Raw genomic sequence first — 20466 nt, forward strand, 5'->3', positions numbered from 1 at the left:
AATATTATACAAGGATAATTCTAAGGCTTCTAATATAAATACCCAGTTCTACTACTTGCCATATATAGAGGTAAGTGAGCAGTAATAGGACTCTCAGCTCACTTGATACGTCATATATTTGGGTGAATGATTGTTTTTTCCTTAAGTTTTAGACATTTAATTATATCTAGAGGGCCAGGCACAGTGGCTCACACCTGTAATCCCAACACTTTGGGAGGCCAAGGCAGGCAGATTACTTGAAGTCGGGAGTTCAAGACCAGCTTGGCCAACATGGTGAAACCCGGTCTCCACTAAAAATACAAGAAAATTAGCCGGGTGTGGTGACAGGCACCTTTAATCCCAGCTACTAGGGAGGCTGAGGCAGGAGAATCGCCTGAACCCGGTGGAGGTTACACTGAGCCGAGATCACGCCACTGCACTCCATCCTGGGCAACGTAAATAAAAATTATTAAATAAATAAAACCTATTACACTTGTGAAAACACTTGGGACTTTTGGCTGGGCACGGTGGCTCAAGCCTGTAATCCCAGCACTTTGGGAGGCCGAGACGGGCGGATCACGAGGTCAGGAGATCGAGACCATCCTGGCTAATACGGTGAAACCCCGTCTCTACTAAAAAATACAAAAAACTAGCCGGGTGAGGTGGCGGGCGCCTGTAGTCCCAGCTACTTGGGAGGCTGAGGCAGGAGAATGGCGTAAACCCGGGGGGCGGAGCTTGCAGTGGGCTGAGATCCGGCCACTGCACTCCAGCCTGGGCGACAGAGCGAGACTCCGTCTCAAAAAAAAAAAAAAAAGAAAACACTTGGGACTTTTTATATATCTAGGTACTTCAATTTTTAAAGTTTGATTTTGTGAGATAGGTTCTAATGTGTCAGATTTCTCTTGCCCTGTTTTACAACCAATCTAAACAAAACAGGCATTCTAGTTTATATTCTGTCTTCTGAGAAACATTGAGAAGCAAGCTGTCAGGCTGGTGCTTTTAATGACAATGAAAATTTTCCCCGGCTGGCCGGGCACAGCGGCTCAAGCCTGTAATCTCAGCACTGTGGGAGGCCTTGACAGGCGGATCAGGAGGTCAGGAGATCCAGACCATCCCGGCTAACATGGTGAAACCCCATCTCTACTAAAAAATACAAAAAACTAGCCGGGCGCCGTGGCAGGTGCCTGTAGTCCCAGCTACTTGGGAGGCTGAGGCAGGAGAATGGGGTAAACCCAGGAGGCGGAGCTTGCAGTGAGCTGAGATCCGGCCACTGCACTCCAGCCTGGGCGACAGAGCAAGACTCCGTCTCAAAAAAAAAGAAAATTTTCCTTCCTTTGCATTTCCTTTAACATTGTTTCTGCTACAATCAGTCTTTTTTTATCTTCTGGCTTATATGAAACAGACTCACATTGATTCCTTGACCTATATTTTAAGAAAATTCCTGCCACGTGCAGTGGCTCACACCTGTAATCTCAGCACTTTGGGAGGCCGAGGCAGGTAGATCACTTGAGGTCAGGAATTTCAGACCAGCCTGACCAGCATGGTGAAACTACTAAAAATACAGACCTGGTGATGCACGCCTGTAATCCCAGCTACTTGGGAGGCTGAGGCAGGAGAATCACTGGAACCCGGGAGGTAGAGGTTGCAGTGAGCCAAGATTGCACCATTGCACTCCAGCCTGGGCAATAAGAGTGAAACTCCATCTCAAAAAAAAAGAAATTCCTCACTATTTGTTTGTTTTTTGTTTGTTTGTTTTTGAGCCAGAGTCTCATTCTGTCATCTAGGCTGGAGTGCAGTGGGGCAATCCGCCTCCCTGCAACCTCCGCCTCCCGGGTTCAAGCGATTCTCCTGCCTCAGCTTCCGAAGCAGCTGGGACTACAGGCGCATGCCGCCACACCCAGTTAATTTTTTGTACTTTTAGTAGAGACAAGTTTTCACCATGTTGCCCAGGCTGGTGTCAAACTCCTGAGCTCGGGCAATCCACCTGCCTTGGCCTCCTAGGCATGAACCACCTTGCCTGGCCCAAAAATTCCTCATTATTTGAGCTATGTGTACTATAGGTTATTAAGTCTTCAGGTTCTAGAAACAGTGGGTCGATTAAAATTCCTGAATACAAAATCACTAGAGACTCATTAGTCCAGAACTAATCAGTAAAGAACTCAGGACAGTGGAAAGATTAGTATGCTTTTAAAAAGAGACGACTTTTTTTTTTTTTTTTTTTTTTTTTGAGACGGAGTCTCACTCTGCGGCCCTGGCTGGAGTGCAGTGGCACCATCTCGGCTCACTGCAAGCTCCGCCTCCCGGGTTCACGCCATTCTCCTGTCTCAGCGTCCTGAGTAGCTGGGACTACAGGTGCATGCCATTGCGCCCGGCCGATTTTTTGTATTTTTAGTAGAGACGGGGTTTCACTGTGTTAGCCAGGATGGTCTCAATCTCCTGACCTCATGATCCGCCCGCCTCAGCCTCCCAAAGTGCTGGGATTACAGGCGTGAGCCACCGCGCCCAGCCTCAAAAAGAGACATTTTAAGCTTTCATTATTATTTTATAAATATGTCTAGCATTAAAGTGTCTTAACTCCTGGGCTCAAGGGATCCTCATGCTTCAGCTTCTGGAGTAGCTGAGACTACAGGTATGCACCACCTTGCCAGGCTTATGTTTTATTTTGTTGTGGAGATGGGGTCTTGCCATCTTACCCAGGCTGGTCTCTAATTCCTGGGTTAAGCAGTCCACCTGCGTTGGCCTCCCAAACTGCTGAGATTACAGGTGTGAGTCACAGCACCCAGCCAATGTTTAGTTCTTAAAGATAGCAAAAATATACCCAAAGACTATTGACTTCCCCTTTTCTTGATTTGCCAATTCAGTAACATATTAGAACTGTAGAAACAAAGGGTCACAGAAACGGCTTCTATCTTCAAAATTGCCAACTTGAGAAAAACACTAGCTAGGCATGGTGGCTCACACCTGTAATCCCAGCACTTTAGGAGGCCGAGTAGGCAGATCACTTGAGGCCAGGAGTTCAAGACGAGCCTGGGCAACATGGCAAAACCCTGTCTCTACAAAAAATACAAAAATTAACCAGGCGTGGTGGTGTGCGCCTATAGTCCCAGCTACTCGGGAGACTGAGGTGGGAGAATCGTTTAAGCCCAGGAGGCAGAGGCTGCAATGAGCCATAATCACCCCACTGTACTCCAGCCTGAGCAACAAAGCCAGACCCTACCTCAAAAAAAGGAAAAGAAAAAAATATATTCTTCCTTGGCTAGTCATTACCACAGAGAGAGGAAAAAGTAAGTGGGCTTGCTGGGGAAGAAAGAAAAATTGTCAATATGTAGTTTTGTCTAAGGAGATTGGTTATTTCTGGTACTTCTGAAGGTAAATGGACTAAAGGACTGCATTGAAAATCTTCCAGATCATGTATTTATTAGGTAGAAACTGATTATATCTACAATTTAATAGTAACAAACTTTTTAAGTTTTATATAAAGATTACATGTGATAATTTTATAAGACTCTTTTTCCTTCCAATTAGAGTGTGACAGTGTGTGTGTATACACAGACTAATTTAATCTTCCTAACAATCCTTTCAAGTAGCTACGATTTTTCCCATTTTACAGATCAGGAAACTGAGATGTATAGGTTAATTGCCTAAACTGACCTAATAGATTCAAACAAAGGAGTCTTATTTCAGAATCTGTCTGTAATGACTCCACAATATTGCCTCTCCTATTTGAGGAGGATTTCAGAATTTCCCATTCCTGGTAAACCCCACTATCTCACTTAATTCTAATTCACCAATCCTAATCCTCATTTCACTACACTAAGGATTTCAGAAATGTTAAAGTAGCTTTCAAAGCATTTTAAATTTTCACTGCTTCCCTTAAAAGGCGGCCACACCAGGTGCGGTGGCTCATGCCTGTAATCCTAGCACTATGGAAGGCCAAGGCGGGTGGATTGCCTGAGCTCAGGAGTTCGAGACCAGCCGGGGCAACACGGTGACACAGGAGAATTTTTGTGGCAGGAGAATTGCCAGAACCCGGGAGGTGGAGGTTGCAGTAAGCTGAGATCGCGCCACTGCACTCCAGACTGGGTGACAGAGCAAGACTCCATCTCAAAAAAAAAAAAAAAAAGGCGGCCACAGTTATCTTAAAGCTATTAAATCAGGCCAGGCACAGTGGCTCACACCTGTAATCCCAGCACTTCGGGAGGCTGAGGCAGGCGGATAACTTAAGGTCAGGAGTCCAGGCGGGGTGGCGGGTACCTATAATCCCAGCTACTCCGAGGTAAGAGAATTGCTTGAACCTGGGAGGCAGAGATTGCAGTAAACCGAGATCACGCCACTGCACTCCAGCCTGGGTGACAGAGCAAGACTCTGCCTCAAAAAAATAAATAAATAAAAAAGCGTTGACTGGTTTAGCTAATTCAGGTACAGCACATATTTGTTGAGTTCTTTTGTAGGGCTATGGGAAGAAATGGGAGCCTTTTCATTAACACAACACTGATTTTACATTCTACTTTTCAAAAATACAGTTGTACATAGCATGGTTTACGGTGGGGTCCCAGACACCTAGAATGAATAAGTTTAGAATATCCAAGAAGTGCTGGGGGCAGTAGCTCACGCGTGTAATCCCAGCACTTTGGGAGGCCGAAGCAGGCGGATCACCTGAAGTCAGGAGCAGACCAGCCTGGCCAACATGGAGAAACCCTGTCTCTACTAAAAATACAAAAAAATTACCCTGGCATGGTGGCGCATGCCTGTAATCCCAGGTACCCAGGAGGCTGAGACAGGAGAATTGCTTGAACCCGGGATGGAGAGGTTGCAGTGAGCAGAGATCCCACCTTTGCACCCCAGCCTGGGCAGTAAGAGCGAGACTCTGTCTCAAAAACAAAACAGATCAGGCACAGTGGCTCACGCCTATAATCCCAGCACTTTGGGAGGCCGAGGCAGGCGGATTACCTGAGGTCAGGAGTTCAAGACCAGCCTGGCCAACATGGTGAAACCCCATCACTACTAAAAATACAAAAATTAGCTGGGCATGGTGGCAAACACCTGTAATCCCAGCTACTCAGGAGGCTGAGGTGGGACAATTACTTGAGCCCAGGAGGTGGAGATTGCAGTGAGCTGAGATCATGCCACTGCACTCCAGCCTGGCCAACAGAGCAAGACTCTCTCAAAAAATATATATATATATCCAAGAAGTGCCCAAAATAGCAAGCAAAGGAATTGTATACGTGCCTATGTTCTTTTTTTCTGGAAAGGAGAATCTGCAGCTTTATAATTTCAACATCAGCCTAAACCGTCGTGAACCTAAAACAATCAAAAGGGCCAGAATCTGTTTAAAGAATGTATTCAAGGGCAGTGTGAGGATGGACCAACCAAAAAACCAACTCCAAAGAATGGAGGTCAGCCTTCAGAAGTAGGGAAGTTAAGATTTCATTTATTTAGGCAGACAGAAGTTTTTAGCTGGATTACGTTATCTAGACAAGGTTGGCACATAATTACAGAATTTGGTTACAAGCAGTGTTTTGGGTTTTTGTGTTTTTTTTTTTTTTTTTTTGAGGTGGGATACAGCTAACATTGTTTTACGGAGAGTTTAACACTCATGAGTTGCTGTCATGTGGTGACATCGTTTGAGTCTCTCCAGTCATTGAACAGAACAAGAAAAATAAATCGAATTAAATTTATAATCTGAAGTTATATGTGACCCATCACATCTGTCAAGTTTTAAAACGGGTTTTGTTTTTTTGGTGGGGGGAGCGTCCAGCAGCTTTTAAATGTTAATTTTCACATCGTGTGTTCCAAAAATAATTGGTTAGCCTAGGTCACTTCCACCCTCCAACGCTGTGAATACAGTCTCTGTAGCATTCGCTATTTAATGTCTTATCTTCCCGAGCTATTTGAGAAATCGCTACGTCGCCTCAATACCGCAGTCGCCACTTTGCGGACTGGAGGGCGGAGTCTGCTTCGTTCTGAGGACTGCGTGGCTCCGCGCAGAGAGCTCCTGCTAGGTCTGCGAGTCCTGTTCTGAATTCTTACCCTTATTTAGTCCTTGTCACCACCTCCGTCGTGGGAACGGCCTGACGGCCACTCGTCAAAGGAAGTGGCTGCCGGCAGCTCTTGACCCGGAATCGGATCCTAGTCCCACCCCCTCTGCTCCAGGCTTCCTTCTGCAACAGGCGTGGGTTACGCTCTCGCTCGCTCTCTTTCTGCCGCCATCTTGGTTCCGCGTTCCCTGCACAGTAAGTACTTTCTGTGCCGCTACTCTCTATCCGCAGCCATCCGCCTTTCTTTCGGGCTAAGCTGCCCCGGGGACTGAGAGTTAAGGAGAGTTGGAGGCTTTACGGGGCCACAGGGTTCCTGCTCGCCCCTGGGCCTCCTGACAAAATGGGGTCTGCGGTTGGTGTCCTGGCAAAAGGAGAGTAGAAGGGCTGCGGGCCGGGCCCGCAATCCGAGCCTGCAGAGATGGAAGCAGTTGCAGTGTTGAAGGCAGAAGAGAAGTTCGTCTTGTTTTGGGAACTGCTTCAAGGGATCCATAAAAGGGTCAGGGGTCACAGCCTTAGAACCTCCAACACCGTTCTCATTGTGACAAGCAAGTGTTGAACTTACAGCACCGTCTTTCCCCTCCTGGGTCCCCAAAGTCGACAAACGTAGTCCAGGAGGCCCCAGCCCAGCCAGTGTGAGTATTAGGAGTAGAAGGGGTTCACGGTAGCGTCTGAAGTCGCCCATGATCGGGAGCCAGCCCTTACCTCTCCCTCGGGTTGAGAATGCAACTGGGAATTGCTGGCCTTGATAGAGGCGTGAGGGTCACATATTTACCTCTTATTCCCAGGTGCTTTGGGGAAAGTTGTCCCCGAACACCCTCACGATTTTTTTCTAACGGCCCTCCACGGAGTTTTTAGGAATACTTGTCTCTGGGTTGGGCAAGTGAATGTATCCCAACCATTCAGGCCTCCTTTATATTCCCTTCCTTCAGAAATGCCCGGCGAAGCCACAGAAACCGTCCCTGCTACAGAGCAGGAGTTGCCGCAGCCCCAGGCTGAGACAGGTAGGTTCCCCTACCCCCCTTGCCATTAATTAAAATTGACCCTAAGGCCATTTGGTTGCAAAATGACCAAGAGGAAGTACACTGTGTCAGAAGAGGATGGGGTTGCAGCTTTACCGAGGAGGATAGACCGTAAAATTACTATCCTGGAGATACTTCTTTAGGAATTTGGAGTAAAAGTAATATTTTTAGATTCGTGGACGTTAAAAGTTCCCTAGCTTGCTTTCTGTTATGCCTGTTGCCTCTAAAGAAGCTCTCGTGTGGAACCCCCACCTCACATAGGAAAACTGAGCAGGGAAGGGGCTCGGTGATTCTTACCTATTGGAACTAGATGACACAGGCCAGGGAGCCCAGAGCATTTGTGAAGCCCCAGCCAGCAAGTTGCATCAAGGTTTTAGTTAGCAGAGCTTGGCATTGTGCCTTTATCACATGTCTGGATGAGATGTGTGCTGGTGGTAGGTGTGTCCTACTGGGCCCCAGAGTCCTTGTAGGTCGTATAACTTGTTTATGGATTGGTGGTGCTGAGATATTTCTAGTGTGCTGGAATAGTTCCTGCATCATTGTGTGAAACCCAGGATTGAAATAAATCCTTCTTTGATCCTCAACGTTGAAAGTAGTGACTGTGAAGGCTACTTTTTAAATTCTGGTTAAAACATATCTCTATAAAAAACTTAGGGGGAGGTAGTGAAAAGTTCTTAAAATGATAGCCTTTCTGAGTCAGTTGTGCAGTGCTAAATGAAGGAACTCTTCAGGCTGTAATCTTCATTCTCACCTTTTTATGATTTTTTTAATTTTATTTGTTATTTAAGGGCAAGTCCTTTCCCTTTTTGGAGTTACAGTAGAGTTGCTTATGGTTGAAAGCATTAAGCTTCCCACCTGTTTGATTTTAGCAGCTGAAGGGATTAATACAGCTGCTAGGAAGAATGGGGAGTTCTGAGCTGGAGTATAAACAATATGAAATTCTTGAAGTACAAGGGGCTTAAGGAAGGGAAAAAATAAAGTACTCTTCTCTAAAGATTCTGTGATTTCAGTACAAAACGAGATTTTAGAGATTGTGTCATTGAACAACTTAATTTTACAAATCTGAAGACTTGAAATTCAGATGAATTTAGAAAAATCTGATTCAAGCTTCAAAACTAATGCATTTACTTCTGCAACAGTCCTTAATGCTATTAAATGTATTCCTGAATTGTCTGAGTTGTATAGTAGGCTTATATTAAGGAAGTACCAATGATAAATACACAGGATTTTGTCTGTAATGATAGTCTATTAGAATGAAGTAGGAAGCTCAAGGAATTGGTTATGGTGTCAAAGCAAGTATTTGGGGCCTTATTCCATTTGAGGTACAGTCAGAAGAAAATATATTCCATGTTTTTCTGATTCATTATGTTTGGTAGTGTTTTCCTGTAATCGTTAGACTTTGGCCTACCCACTCTACAGGAAAAACTGGTTGAACCACCTTGTCTTTTCCATGGTAGCATGCCATAAGAACTTCAGAATTACTGGTTGAGTGAATTTTGAAATTTGAATTTTGGTACCATGGACTTTTTTTTCCCCCCGTTTAACATTGCCTTCTAAGCATTGAGCATTTGTTGATCCAATTCTGTGTTACCTCCTGAATGCCAGAGATACTGTCTTACTGTCATGCCAAATATTGGTGTATTTTGACATAATGAAATACTTAAATTCCAAGTTAAGGAGTGGGGATCCAGTGTATTCTCGCCACTCCAATTCTCTTCTTCTTTTCTTTTTTCTTTTTTTTTTTTTTTTTTTTTGAGACGGAGTTTCTCCCCGTTGCCTAGGCTGGAGTGCAGTGGTGCAATCTCGGCTCACTGCAACCTCCACCTCCTGGGTTCAAACAATTCTCCTGCCTCAGCCTCCTGAGTAGCTGGTATTACAGGTGCGTGCCACGACGCCCAGCTAATTTTTGTATTTTTAGTAGAGATGGGGCTTCACCATGTTGGTCAGGTCTGTCTCGAACTCTTGACCTCATGATCCGCCCTCCTAGGCATCCCAAAGTGCTGGGATTACAGGCGTGAGCTCACGGCCCTCCAGTTCTCTTCTTCCAAAATTGCACTACGATCTGGTTTAACAAGTTAGGTTACAGTTTCATAATACAATCCCTACCCTTGTGAGTAAGCTCTCTGCCTGGAGGTCTAATTCATCTTGGATTGATGTCTGAAGAATTAACATCATCTAGGAAGGTTTATAGAGACTATTACAGTCCTTTTGTGATTGGTTTTCTTGTTTGGGTTTTGTGAGTAAGTAAACTGGTAAGGTATAAAGAAGCTAAGTGACTTTAATACTTGCTATTAAATTCTGAAGCGTTTCAACTTTAGGAAGAACTGAATTGTGCTATGCACCTCCTTCCCAAAACTATTCTAACAGATTCAGATTTTTCCTAGCCTAGTGGGAGCCTGAAAGTATAAAAGCCTGTTTTTTCTTACTCACTTCAGGTTCCCCATCATCATCACTGCTCACTATTCTTCTTTGTTACAATTTTTGATATTTTTTCCATTAGTTCATGATACTTGGGTGGACAGAGTAGCATAGCTAGCTGTTCTTTGTGGTAATTCTGTTGGCCGTGAGAAAGACTTGGGAATACAGTCCATTTTAAGAAGTAAGGGGAGAGCACAACTGGGAAAGGGTAGAAAGCATGTTGTTCCCAACCTCCCAAGGATCTGTGCTCCCCATTTAGAGATAGGCTACTCTTAGACTGTTCTCACCCTAAAATAGTTGGTTTACTTTGGTAGAACTTGGGGAAGTGTGAGAAATTAGGAGAGGAATGTCTTCTCACTTGACCACTGAAAAATGTTTGGGGAAGGTTATTGTTGCCTGTCACCTTTATCTAATCCTGCGTGGTCATTAGACTGTCAGATTTTAAACTCCAGTGTTTCCTAGGAGGCATGTTGTACCAAGTTGGGCTGCATAACTCACCTTTTTTCTCCTCCCCCCCCCCCTTTCTTTATCTCCTTTTGCCTTTCTCCAGCTGTGCTACCTATGTCTTCAGCCTTGAGTGTCACTGCTGCCTTAGGGCAGCCTGGACCTACCCTCCCCCCTCCTTGCTCTCCTGCCCCACAACAGTGCCCTCTGTCGACTGCTAACCAGGCTGCCCCATTCCCTTCCCCCTCTACTATTGCCTCGACCCCTTTTGAAGTTCCTTTTACCCAGTCATCCTCTGGAACAGCCCTACCTTTGGGAACTGCCCCTGAAGCCCCAATCTTCCTACCAAACCTAATAGGGCCTCCCATCTCCCCAGCTGCCTTAGCTCTGGCCTCTCCCATGATAGCTCCAACTCTGAAAGGGACCCCTTCCTCTTCAGCTCCCTTAGCTCTGGTTGCCCTGGCTCCCCACTCAGTTCAGAAGAGTTCTGCTTTTCCACCTAACCTTCTTTCTTCACCTCCTTCAGTGGCTGTAGCTGAGTCAGGGTCAGTGATATCCCTGTCAGCTCCCATTGCTCCCTCAGAACCAAAGACTAATCTTATTAAAGTTCCCTCTGAGGTAGTCCCTAATCCAAAAGGCACCTCCAGTCCTCCATGTATAGTCAGTACGGTTCCTTACCACTGTGTGACTCCCGTGGCCTCCGTTCAATCTGGAATGGCCTCCCTTCCTCAGACAACACCTACAACTTCCCTAGCCATCACTTCCCCTCAAGTCAAAGATACCACCATTTCCTCAGCTCTGACTTCTCCGCAAAACCCAGGAAGCCTCAGCCTGAAGGGGCCTGTTAGTCCATCTGCTGCCTTACCTCTTTCAACTCAGTGTCTTCCTGTGGTGACCTCTTCTCAAAAGACTGCGGGTCCCAACACCCCCCCAGATCTTCCCATTTATCTGGGCTCTCATCTTGCACCTTTACATCAGAGTTCTTTTGGGTCTGTCCAACCTTTAGGTCAAACAAGTCCCAGTGCTTTGACAGACCCTACAGTGAAGACCATTTCTATAGATCATTCTTCCACAGGGGCCTCTTATCCTTCTCAGAGATCTGTAATTCCTCCCCTTCCTTCCAGAAATGAGGTAGTTCCTGCTACTGTGGCTGCCTTTCCAGTGGCGGCTCCATCTGTTGACAGAGGTCCCTCTACCATCACTAGCATAACCTACAGCCCTCCTGGCTCCTTAAATGTAGCTACCTCTTCTTCATTATCTCCTACAACCCCTCTCATTTTCAAAAGCTCTCCTAATGCCATTCATCATTATCCTTTAGTGGCCCAAATGCCTGTTTCTTCTGTTGGAACCACCCCACTTGTGGTGACTAACCCCTGTACAATTGATGCAGCAGCTACTACCTTTGAGGTAGCTACTTGTGTTTCTCCTCCAATTTCATCAGGTCCCATAAGTAATATAGAACCAACTTCCCCTGCTGCCTTGGTTATGGCACCTGTGGCTCCCAAAGAGCCTTCTACTCAAGTAGCAACCACTCTGAGGATACCAGTCTCTCCTCCTCTGCCAGACCCTGAGGACCTCAAAAATCTTCCCAGTTCAGTATTGGTTAAATTTCCAACACAAAAAGACCTCCAAACTGTACCTGCCTCTCCTGATGGAGCTGCTTTCTCTCCAGCCCAAGCAGAACTCACCACCAAGAAAGACCCTACTGTGTTACCATTAGCCCAGACAGCCCGTAAAAATTCCCCTTCTTTCCAAAGTACATCCTCTTCTCCAGAGATATCTCTTTCTCCTGAAACCACTGTAGCAAAGAAAAGCCTTGGAGGCCCTCTCCCTATAGGTAAGCCAACCAGCACTGTGACCTCCCCCGTGGGTGTTAACTCCTTGGCCTCTGTAATCAAGACAGATTCTTATGCAGACCCAGACTCTGCTGGTCTGCTTCTCAAAAGTTCTCTCATTACCCCAACAGTGACTGCATTTCCTTTGCAAAGTGCTGACCCTGCTGGGGTGGCTCCCACAATTGCCAAAGGTACCTCAACTTATACAGCTACAGCCAGCCCTTTTCTAGAAGGAACTGTCTCTTTAGCTCCTGAAAACCACCCAGTTAAGGAAGGTACTTCCACTCTTACTACTTTATCCTTGGTTCCTACAGCTTCAGATTGCCCTGTGGCTCCATCCCCCCAGAATACCTCTGCTCCTCTGGCTACCTTAGTGCTGGCCCCTGAAATCCCAAAGTCTGTGTCCTTACCCTCTCTTCCCGCAGCTGGGACTCCTCCAGGTACAAAAAAGGTTGATGGTATTTCTCATACTTCAGCATTGGCACCTGTTGCTTCCTCTCCCAAAGAGTGCCCAACTGAGGACTCTGGTGCTTCTGCTACTGCATCTTCCAAAGAAACTCTGACTTACCTAGCTGACTCCCCATCTCCTTTAGGGGTTAGTGTGTCTCAGATTAAAAGACCTCCAACCAAGAAGGGTTCTGCTGGCCCTGATACTCCTGTTGGAAATCTCTCGTCCCCTGTTTCTCCAGGTGAAGCTTCATTTCTTCCAGAGAATAGTCTTTCTTTCCAAGACTCTAAAGACTCACCAGCCATGAAGCAGTCTCCCACTCCTCCATCCCCCAAAGGGGCCCCTCCTCCCTCAGCTATGACTCCTCTGTCTCCCAAAAGAGTAACACTAGCCCCCAAAGAGACCTCCACTCCTTCAGTTGTGAATCCGCCCTTCCCCAAAGAGGGTCCAGCTACCCCAGCACCCAAACAGGCTCCCGCTCTATCCAGGACTTCTTCCTCCCTCAAAAAGGCCCCAGCTACCCCATCCCCCAAAGGGGCCCCCACACCCCCTGCTGCACCTCCTCCCTCCCCCAAAGGAGGTCCAGCTACCCCATCCCCCAAAGGGGCCCCCATCCCCCAGCTGCATCTCCTCCCTCCCCCAAAGGAGGCCCAGCTACCCCATCCCCCAAAGGGGCCCCCACACTCCCTGCTGCAACTCCTCCCTCCCGCAAAGGAGGTCCAGCTACCCCATCCCCCAAAGGGGCCCCCACACTCCCAGCTGCAACTCCTCCCTCCCCCAAAGGAGGCCCAGCTATCCCATCCCCCAAAGGGGCCCGCACTCCCCCAGCTGCAACTCCTCCCCCCCCAAAAGGAGGCCCAGCCACCCCATCCCCCAAAGGGGCCCCCACTCCCCCAGCTGCAACTCCTCCTTCCCCAAAAGGAGGTCCAGCTACCCCATCCCCCAAGGGGCCCCCACACCCCCAACTGTAACTCCTCCCTCCCCCAAAAGGGGCCCCCACACCCCTAGCTGCAACTCCTCCCTCCCCCAAAGGAGGCCCAGCTATCCCACCCCACAAAGGGGCTCCCACTCCCTCAGCTGTGACTCCTCCCTCCCCCAAAAGGAGGTTCAGCTACCCCATCCCCCAGAGGTACCCCCACTCCCCCAGCAGCAACTCCTCCTCCCCCAAAAGGAGGTCCAGCTACCCCATCCCCCAAAGGGGCCCCCAATCCCCCAGCTGCATCTCCTCCCTCCCCCAAAGGAGGCCCAGCTACCCCTCCCCCAAGGGGCCCCCACACTCCCTGCTGCAACTCCTCCCTCCCGCAAAGGAGGTCCAGCTACCCCATCCCCAAAAGGGGCCCCCACACTCCCAGCTGCAACTCCTCCCTCCCCCAAAGGAGGCCCAGCTATCCCATCCCCCAAAGGGGCCCGCACTCCCCCAGCTGCAAACCCTCCCCCCCCAAAAGGAGGCCCAGCCACCCCATCCCCCAAAGGGGCCCCCACTCCCCCAGCTGCAACTCCTCCTTCCCCAAAAGGAGGTCCAGCTACCCCATCCCCCAAAGGGGCCCCCACACCCCCAACTGTAACTCCTCCCTCCCCCAAAGGGGCCCCCACACCCCTAGCTGCAACTCCTCCCTCCCGAAAAGGAGGCCCAGCTATCCCACCCCACAAAGGGGCTCCCACTCCCTCAGCTGTGACTCCTCCCTCCCCAAAAGGAGGTTCAGCTACCCCATCCCCCAGAGGTACCCCCACTCCCCCAGCAGCAACTCCTCCCTCCCCAAAAGGAAATCTAGCTGCCCCACCCCACAAAGAGGCCCCCAGTCCTTCAGTTGTAACTTCTCCCTCTCCAAAAGGAGATCCAGCTACCTCACCCCCAAAAGGGGCCCCCAGTCCCCCGGCTGCAACTCCTCCCTCCCTTAAAGGGACCCCCACTCTCCCAACTACAACTCCCTCCTCTAAAGGAAGCCCAACTACCCCATCCTCCAAAGAGGACCCCACTCCCCCAGCTGCAACTCCCTCCCACAAAGGAGGTCCAGCTATGACTCCTCTCTCCCCTAAAAGAGGACCAGCTATCCCATCTCCCAAAGGGGACCCCACTTCCCCAGCAGTGATTCCTCTCTCCCCCAAAAAGGCTCTAGCAACTCCAGTCACCAGAGAAGGCCCAGCCACCCCATCCAGTGGGGATACCACTCCCCTAGCAGTGACTCCTGTCTCCCTCAAAAAGGCCCCAGCAACTTCAGCCCCCAAAGGAGGCCCAGCTACCCCATCCTCCAAAGGGGATCCCACCCTCCCAGCAGTGACTCCTCCTTCCCCCAAGGAGCCCCCAGTCCCCAAACAAGCTCCCACTTCTTCCTCTCCCAAAAAGGCCCCGGCAACTCCAGCCCCCATGGGGGCCCCCACTCTACCAGCTGTGATTCCTTCTTCCTCCAAAGAGGTCCCAGCTACCCCATCCTCCAGAAGGGACCCCATTGCCCAAACAGCAACTCCTCTCTCTAAAAAGACCCCAGCAACTCTAGCCCCCAAAGAGGCCCTCATTCCCCCAGCTATGACTCTTCCCTTCCCCAAAAAGAGCCCAGCAATTCCAGCCCCCAAAGAAGCCCCGGCTACCCCATCCTCCAAAGAGGCCTCCAGTCCCCCAGCAGTGACTCCTTCCTCTTACAAAGGGGCCCCATCTCCCAAAGAGGCCCCGACTCCTCCATCCCCCAAAAAGGGCCCAGCAACTCCAGCCCCCAAAGGGACCCCCACTTCCCCACCTGTGACTCCTTCCTCCCTCAAAGACTTCCCTGCGTCCCCAGTTTCTGTCACATGTGAAATGGGGGCCACTGTTCCTCAAGCATCTAAACGGCTTCCAGCAAAGAAAGGCCCCACAGCTCTCAAAGAAGTACTTGTTGCCCCAGCTCCAGAAAGTACGCCAGTCATCACAGCTCCCACTCGGAAAGGTCCACAGACCCAAAAGAGTTCTGCTACTTCACCTCCTATGTGCCCAGATCCCTCAGCTAAGAATGGTTCTAAAGGACCCCTTTCCACAGTGGCTCCAGCCCCTCTACTCCCTGCTCAGAAAGGCTCTTCAAAGACATCAAAAGGCAAAGATGCTTCTCATTCCCCAAAGGGCCCCTTGGCTCCTCCTGAGTCTAAGGCATCCAGCCCTCTAACAGCAGCTGCCTCTGAGAAGGTCCTTCCTAAACCTGAATCAGCATCTGTCTCTCCACCACCCACCCCACCAGTCTCTCTGCCTCTTGCTCCCTCCCCAGTTCCCACTCTGCCTCCTAAACAGCAATTTTTGCCGTCCTCTCCTGGGCTGGTGTTGGAATCACCCTCTAAACCCCTAGCCCCTGCTGATGAGGATGAGCTGCCGCCTCTGATACCCCCGGAACCAATCTCTGGGGGAGTGCCTTTCCAGTCAGTCCTCGTCAACATGCCCACCCCCAAAGCTGCTGGAATCCCTGTCCCAACCCCCTCTGCCAAGCAGCCTGTTATGAAGAACAACAAGGGTATTTGCCTTGGTTTGCCGTGTGCATGGTGTGTCTGTTGCCCACACCCCTCTTGGGGACTACCCACCAATACTAAACCTGTGATGCGCCGCTTTCTCAAGTGAATCTGCTTGGGTTTGGACGTAGAACATAGAATGATCATTTTAAATGCAAAAGCTCTAGGAATATGAAACTAAATCTTGGTTTTCATTACTTCAGATAGATACATAGTGTATTGTGTATCATTCAGTACAATGTGGCCCGGACTACCCTGAGCCTACCATGCCATCTATTTTACCTAATTGATCTGACATTGAAAACCAAGACCTGCCAGACCTTTTAATTTGCTCTAATCCCTACCACATCACTAACTAACCTTGTCCCTGAGCCTGAGATTTGCTAAAACATTGGAGAATTGAACTATTTGTATTTCTTTTTCAATTCTTAGACTTAGTAATGACCAGTTGCCCAGGGACTTCCTTTTCATAAAAATGTAGAAACCTGTTTTTCCTAGCCTGAAAATGGTGCAGGTATATGCTTTTTTTTCCTCAGTAGTCTTTACTGATGCTTGGCCTTTGAATTGAAAGAAATTTATGTGAATTATTTTGGAAAAATTAAGAGATACAAGTCAACATCGTTGAGAATCTTCTAACTATATTGATTAGATCACATTGCTGGGGTGAATGGTTTGAAAATGAGGCTGAATATGTGCACGTGACTGCTTTTGACTTGCTCCAACCCAGTTTAAAAGTTGAGGGAATGGCCGGGCGCGGTGGCTCATGCCTGTAATCCCAGCACTTTGGAAGGCCGAGGCTGGCGGATCACGAGTTCAGGAGATGGAGACCATCCTGGCTAACACAGTGAAACCCTGTCTCTACCAAAAATACGAAAAAAGGCCGGGCTTGGTGGCTCATGCCTGTAATCCCAGCACTCTGGGAGGCCGAGGTGGGCGGATCAGAAGGTCATGAGATCAAGACCATTCTGGCTAACAGGGTAAAACCCCGTCTCTACTAAAAAAAAAAATACAAAAAATTAACCGGGCGTGGTGATGGGCGCCTGTAGTCCCAGCTACTGGGGAGGCTGAGGCAGGAGAATGGCGTGAACCCGGGAGGCAGAGCTTGCAGTGAGCCAAGATGGCGCCACTGCACTCCAGCCTGGGTGACAGAGTGAGACTCCGTCTCAAAAAAAAAAAAAGTTGAGGGGAAATCCAACCTACCTGTTGCGCCTCCATGGTGTGATTTTTTTTTTTTTTCCACTTAAGTGTATCTGGGGGCACCTTCTGACAGAACTTTACAGGGATAATTATAATTGGACTACTGGGTAAAATTTAGAGTCAGTCATATGGGTCATTATTTGCCTGTGCCAAGAAACAAAGACCTTGAGGGAAAGAAAGCAGTTACAGTATGTTAAACTGCTCGGCTATTTCTAGTGATTACTTCTCATTTCTGGGGTTAGGGATGGGTCTTTACTAGATGTGTACCCACTAGTTAGTACTAAGTTAGGGGCTATCAAGCTGGCTTCACACAAGCCAGTTGGTTTACATTTAACATTCTTAGGTCTTGCATGAAGTGTTGACCTGTAGTCCAGGCAGGCTGTAGTGAAGTACCTTCTCTTATAATTTCTACTATAAAGCAGTAAAAGTTGTTTCTCATTTTAGGGTCTGGAACAGAATCTGACAGTGATGAATCAGTACCAGAGCTTGAAGAACAGGATTCCACCCAGGCAACCACACAACAAGCCCAGGTGGGTATTCTCTTACTAACTGGTATTGGGTCAAGGAAGCAGGGTTGATCAGGGCAACTTTTGTATTTGGAACTGTGAACCTTCATAAAGGAAAACCCACAAGGAAATTGTGCTATCCAGATCTTGGATTCTGGTTAACTAATACCTGTTTTGTCTTCTTAGCTGGCGGCAGCAGCTGAAATTGATGAAGAACCAGTCAGTAAAGCAAAACAGAGTCGGAGTGAAAAGAAGGCACGGAAGGTAAGATTTGAAAAGGATTTCAGGATCTAATGAAGCACCTTTATACAGAGTGGAACTCTTTATTTCCATAGGTTTTTGGGGAACAGGTGGTATTTTGATTACACGAGTAAGTACTTTAGTGGTGATTTTTGCGATTTTGGTGCACCCATCACCCAAGCAGTATACACTGAACCCAATTCTTAGTAGTGGTAGAATCCTGTTTAAAGTAGCAGAAGTAGCTGGATTGGTGGCTCACACTTGTAATCCCAGCACTCTGGAAGGCCAGGGTGGGTGGATCACTTGAGGTCAAGAGTTCAAGACCAGCCTGGCCAACATGGCGAAACCCCTATCTACTAAAAATACCAAAAAAAAAATAGCAGGGCGTGGTGGTACGCTCTTGTAGTCCCAGCTACGAAGGTGGTTGAGGCACGGCAGTTGCTTGAACCTGGGAGGCGGATGTTACATTGAGCCGAGATTGCACTACTGCACTCCAGCCTGGGCGACGGAGTGAGACCTGTCTCCAAAAATTAAAAAATAAAGTAGCAGAAGTTACTATGGCAGGCTGGGCGCGGTGGCTCAAGCCTGTAATCCCAGCACTTTGGGAGGCCGAGACGGGCGGATCACGAGGTCAGGAGATTGAGACCATCCTGGCTAACACAGTGAAACCCCGTCTCTACTAAAAAATACAAAGAAAAAAAACTAGCCGGGCGAGGTGGCGGGCGTCTGTAGTCCCAGCTACTCGGGAGGCTGAGGCAGGAGAATGGCGTGAACCCGGGAGGCGGAGCTTGCAGTGAGCTGAGATCCGGCCACTGCACTCCAGCCTGGGTGACAGAGTGAGACTCCGTCTCAAAAAAAAAAAAGAAGTTACTATGGCAGAAAACCCATTCTCTTTTCTTGTATGAACTTTTCTCAGCCTGGGGAAAGGCTTTGCTTTGGATGTTGTATTATGTTCCTTGCTTCTTTAAGCTGCTTCTAAAGAGGTTGCAAACTTGATACTATTTTCTCTTCTTTAGGCTATGTCCAAACTGGGTCTTCGACAGGTTACAGGAGTTACTAGAGTCACTATCCGGAAATCTAAGAATATCCTCTTTGTCATCACAAAACCAGATGTCTACAAGAGCCCTGCTTCGGATACTTACATAGTTTTTGGGGAAGCCAAGGTGAGTAAACTTTTCTTGGGCGTTGTTCTAGACCAGGGTTTCTCAACCTCAGCACTGCTGACATTTTGCCTCTGGTAGTTCTCTGTTATGGAAGGACTATCCTGTTCATTATGGATGCTTAGCAGCATTACATCCAGTTTTGATTACCCAAAAACTCCACTGCCATATATCTCCTGGGAGACATAACTACCCCCTAGTTGAGAACCACCGCTCTAAACCTAAAAACTAATCTGTCTACTGCAAGTGAGGGCAAGCAGTTTAAAGCCGTACAATAAGTTACCTGAAGTGGGTTTACAGAGAGTTGTGAAACTATATGATTTATTTTTCAAAGACTGCTGATCTACTCACATGAATCTGTATTCTCTACCCTGTAGATCGAAGATCTATCCCAGCAAGCACAACTAGCAGCTGCTGAGAAATTCAAAGTTCAAGGTGAAGCTGTCTCAAACATTCAAGAAAACACACAGACTCCAACCGTACAAGAGGAGAGTGAAGAGGAAGAGGTATACTAGGAAATCTTTCATACTTTAACTCTCGCCATATAGCAGTGTGTTCGTGTTGGTGAGCTATATTAAAAACTAGATTCAGGAGACTCCAAAGAACTGCTGAAATTGTTTTTGCCTTTAATTTACTGCTTTTTCCCTCTCCTGTCTCAGGTCGATGAAACAGGTGTAGAAGTCAAGGACATAGAATTGGTCATGTCACAAGCAAATGTGTCGAGAGCAAAGGCAGTCCGAGCCCTGAAGAACAACAGTAATGATATTGTAAATGCGATTATGGTAAGTGTTCAAGCCTTTGTTCCTTGACTCCCTCTGCCCTGACCAATTACGAGTGACTTTATTTTGTCTGCTAAATATCAGCCAATTAGGGAACCTCATTCCAGAGCCTCTTCTGAGTTGCCGTAGGTTTTAGTGACCTGAGTTCTCCTGATTTGCCTATAAGAACCGCTAATTATCTTTTCTCTCTTACAGGAATTAACAATGTAACCATCTGAAAGCAACTTTTTTTGGTGTCTCAAAGGAGTAACTGCAGCTTGGTTTGAAATTTGTACTGTTTCTATCATAAATAAAGTTAATGGCTTCTTGTTGGATGAACTCAGTCAATGACTGGTCTCTTCCCCGCCCGCCACAAAACAAACAAACAAAAAACTTGTAAAGGTTCTAATAATTTATTAATTGCTCCTAAGGCCTCCCTCATTTGATAAGGTTTAGTGCCACAGATTTCCCGCTTAAAATCTCAGACTTTATACCTCTTTTAAGAAGTCACTGGGCCGGGCGCAGTGGCTCAAGCCTGTAATCCCAGCACTTTGGGAGGCCGAGACGGGCGGATCACGAGGTCAGGAGATCTAGACCATCCTGGCTAACACGGTGAAACCCCATCTCTACTAAAAAATAGAAAAAAATTAGCCGGGCGAGGTGGCGGGCGCCTATAGTCCCAGCTACTCGGGAGGCTGAGGCAGGAGAATGGCGTGAACCCGGGAGGCGGAGCTTGCAGTGAGCTGAGATCTGGCCACAGCACTCCAGCCTGGGCGGCAGAGCGAGACTCCGTCTCAAAAAAAAAAAAAGAAGAAGAAGTCACTGGCCAGGCACGGTGGCTCACACCTGTAATTCCAGCACTTTGGGAAACCAAGGAGGGGTGGATCACGAGGTCAGGAGATCGAGACCATCCTGGCTAATACAGTGAAACCCCGTCTCTACTAAAAATACAAAAAATT

At 48.0% G+C, this 20466-nt stretch overlaps 1 protein-coding gene across 7 annotated transcripts; it reads left to right on the forward strand.

Annotated features, from left to right (window-relative positions):
• The first annotated feature begins 5173 nt into the window (after positions 1-5173).
• On the forward strand, positions 5174-19850 carry NACA (nascent polypeptide associated complex subunit alpha). 7 transcript variants are annotated; one of them, XM_033221633.1, is made up of 10 exons: positions 5174-6212; positions 6947-7018; positions 10005-11735; positions 15490-15651; positions 17288-17373; positions 17536-17613; positions 18606-18752; positions 19127-19255; positions 19409-19531; positions 19724-19850. In XM_033221633.1, the coding sequence occupies exons 2-10, from the start codon at positions 6949-6951 to the stop codon at positions 19736-19738; spliced, it is 2541 nt and encodes an 846-aa protein (XP_033077524.1). In that variant the 5' UTR covers positions 5174-6212; positions 6947-6948; the 3' UTR covers positions 19739-19850. The 7 variants fall into 7 exon arrangements, 6 of the variants coding, with proteins under 6 accessions (XP_033077524.1, XP_033077529.1, XP_033077528.1 ...); XM_033221638.1 differs by lacking the exons at positions 10005-11735; positions 15490-15651 and having other exon boundaries at positions 6921-7018; XM_033221637.1 differs by lacking the exons at positions 10005-11735; positions 15490-15651.
• The last annotated feature ends 616 nt before the right edge of the window (positions 19851-20466 follow it).

Source organism: Trachypithecus francoisi, unplaced genomic scaffold (genome assembly GCF_009764315.1).
Source record: "Trachypithecus francoisi isolate TF-2019V2 unplaced genomic scaffold, Tfra_2.0 Lachesis_group11, whole genome shotgun sequence".
Classification (NCBI taxonomy): domain Eukaryota; kingdom Metazoa; phylum Chordata; class Mammalia; order Primates; family Cercopithecidae; genus Trachypithecus; species Trachypithecus francoisi.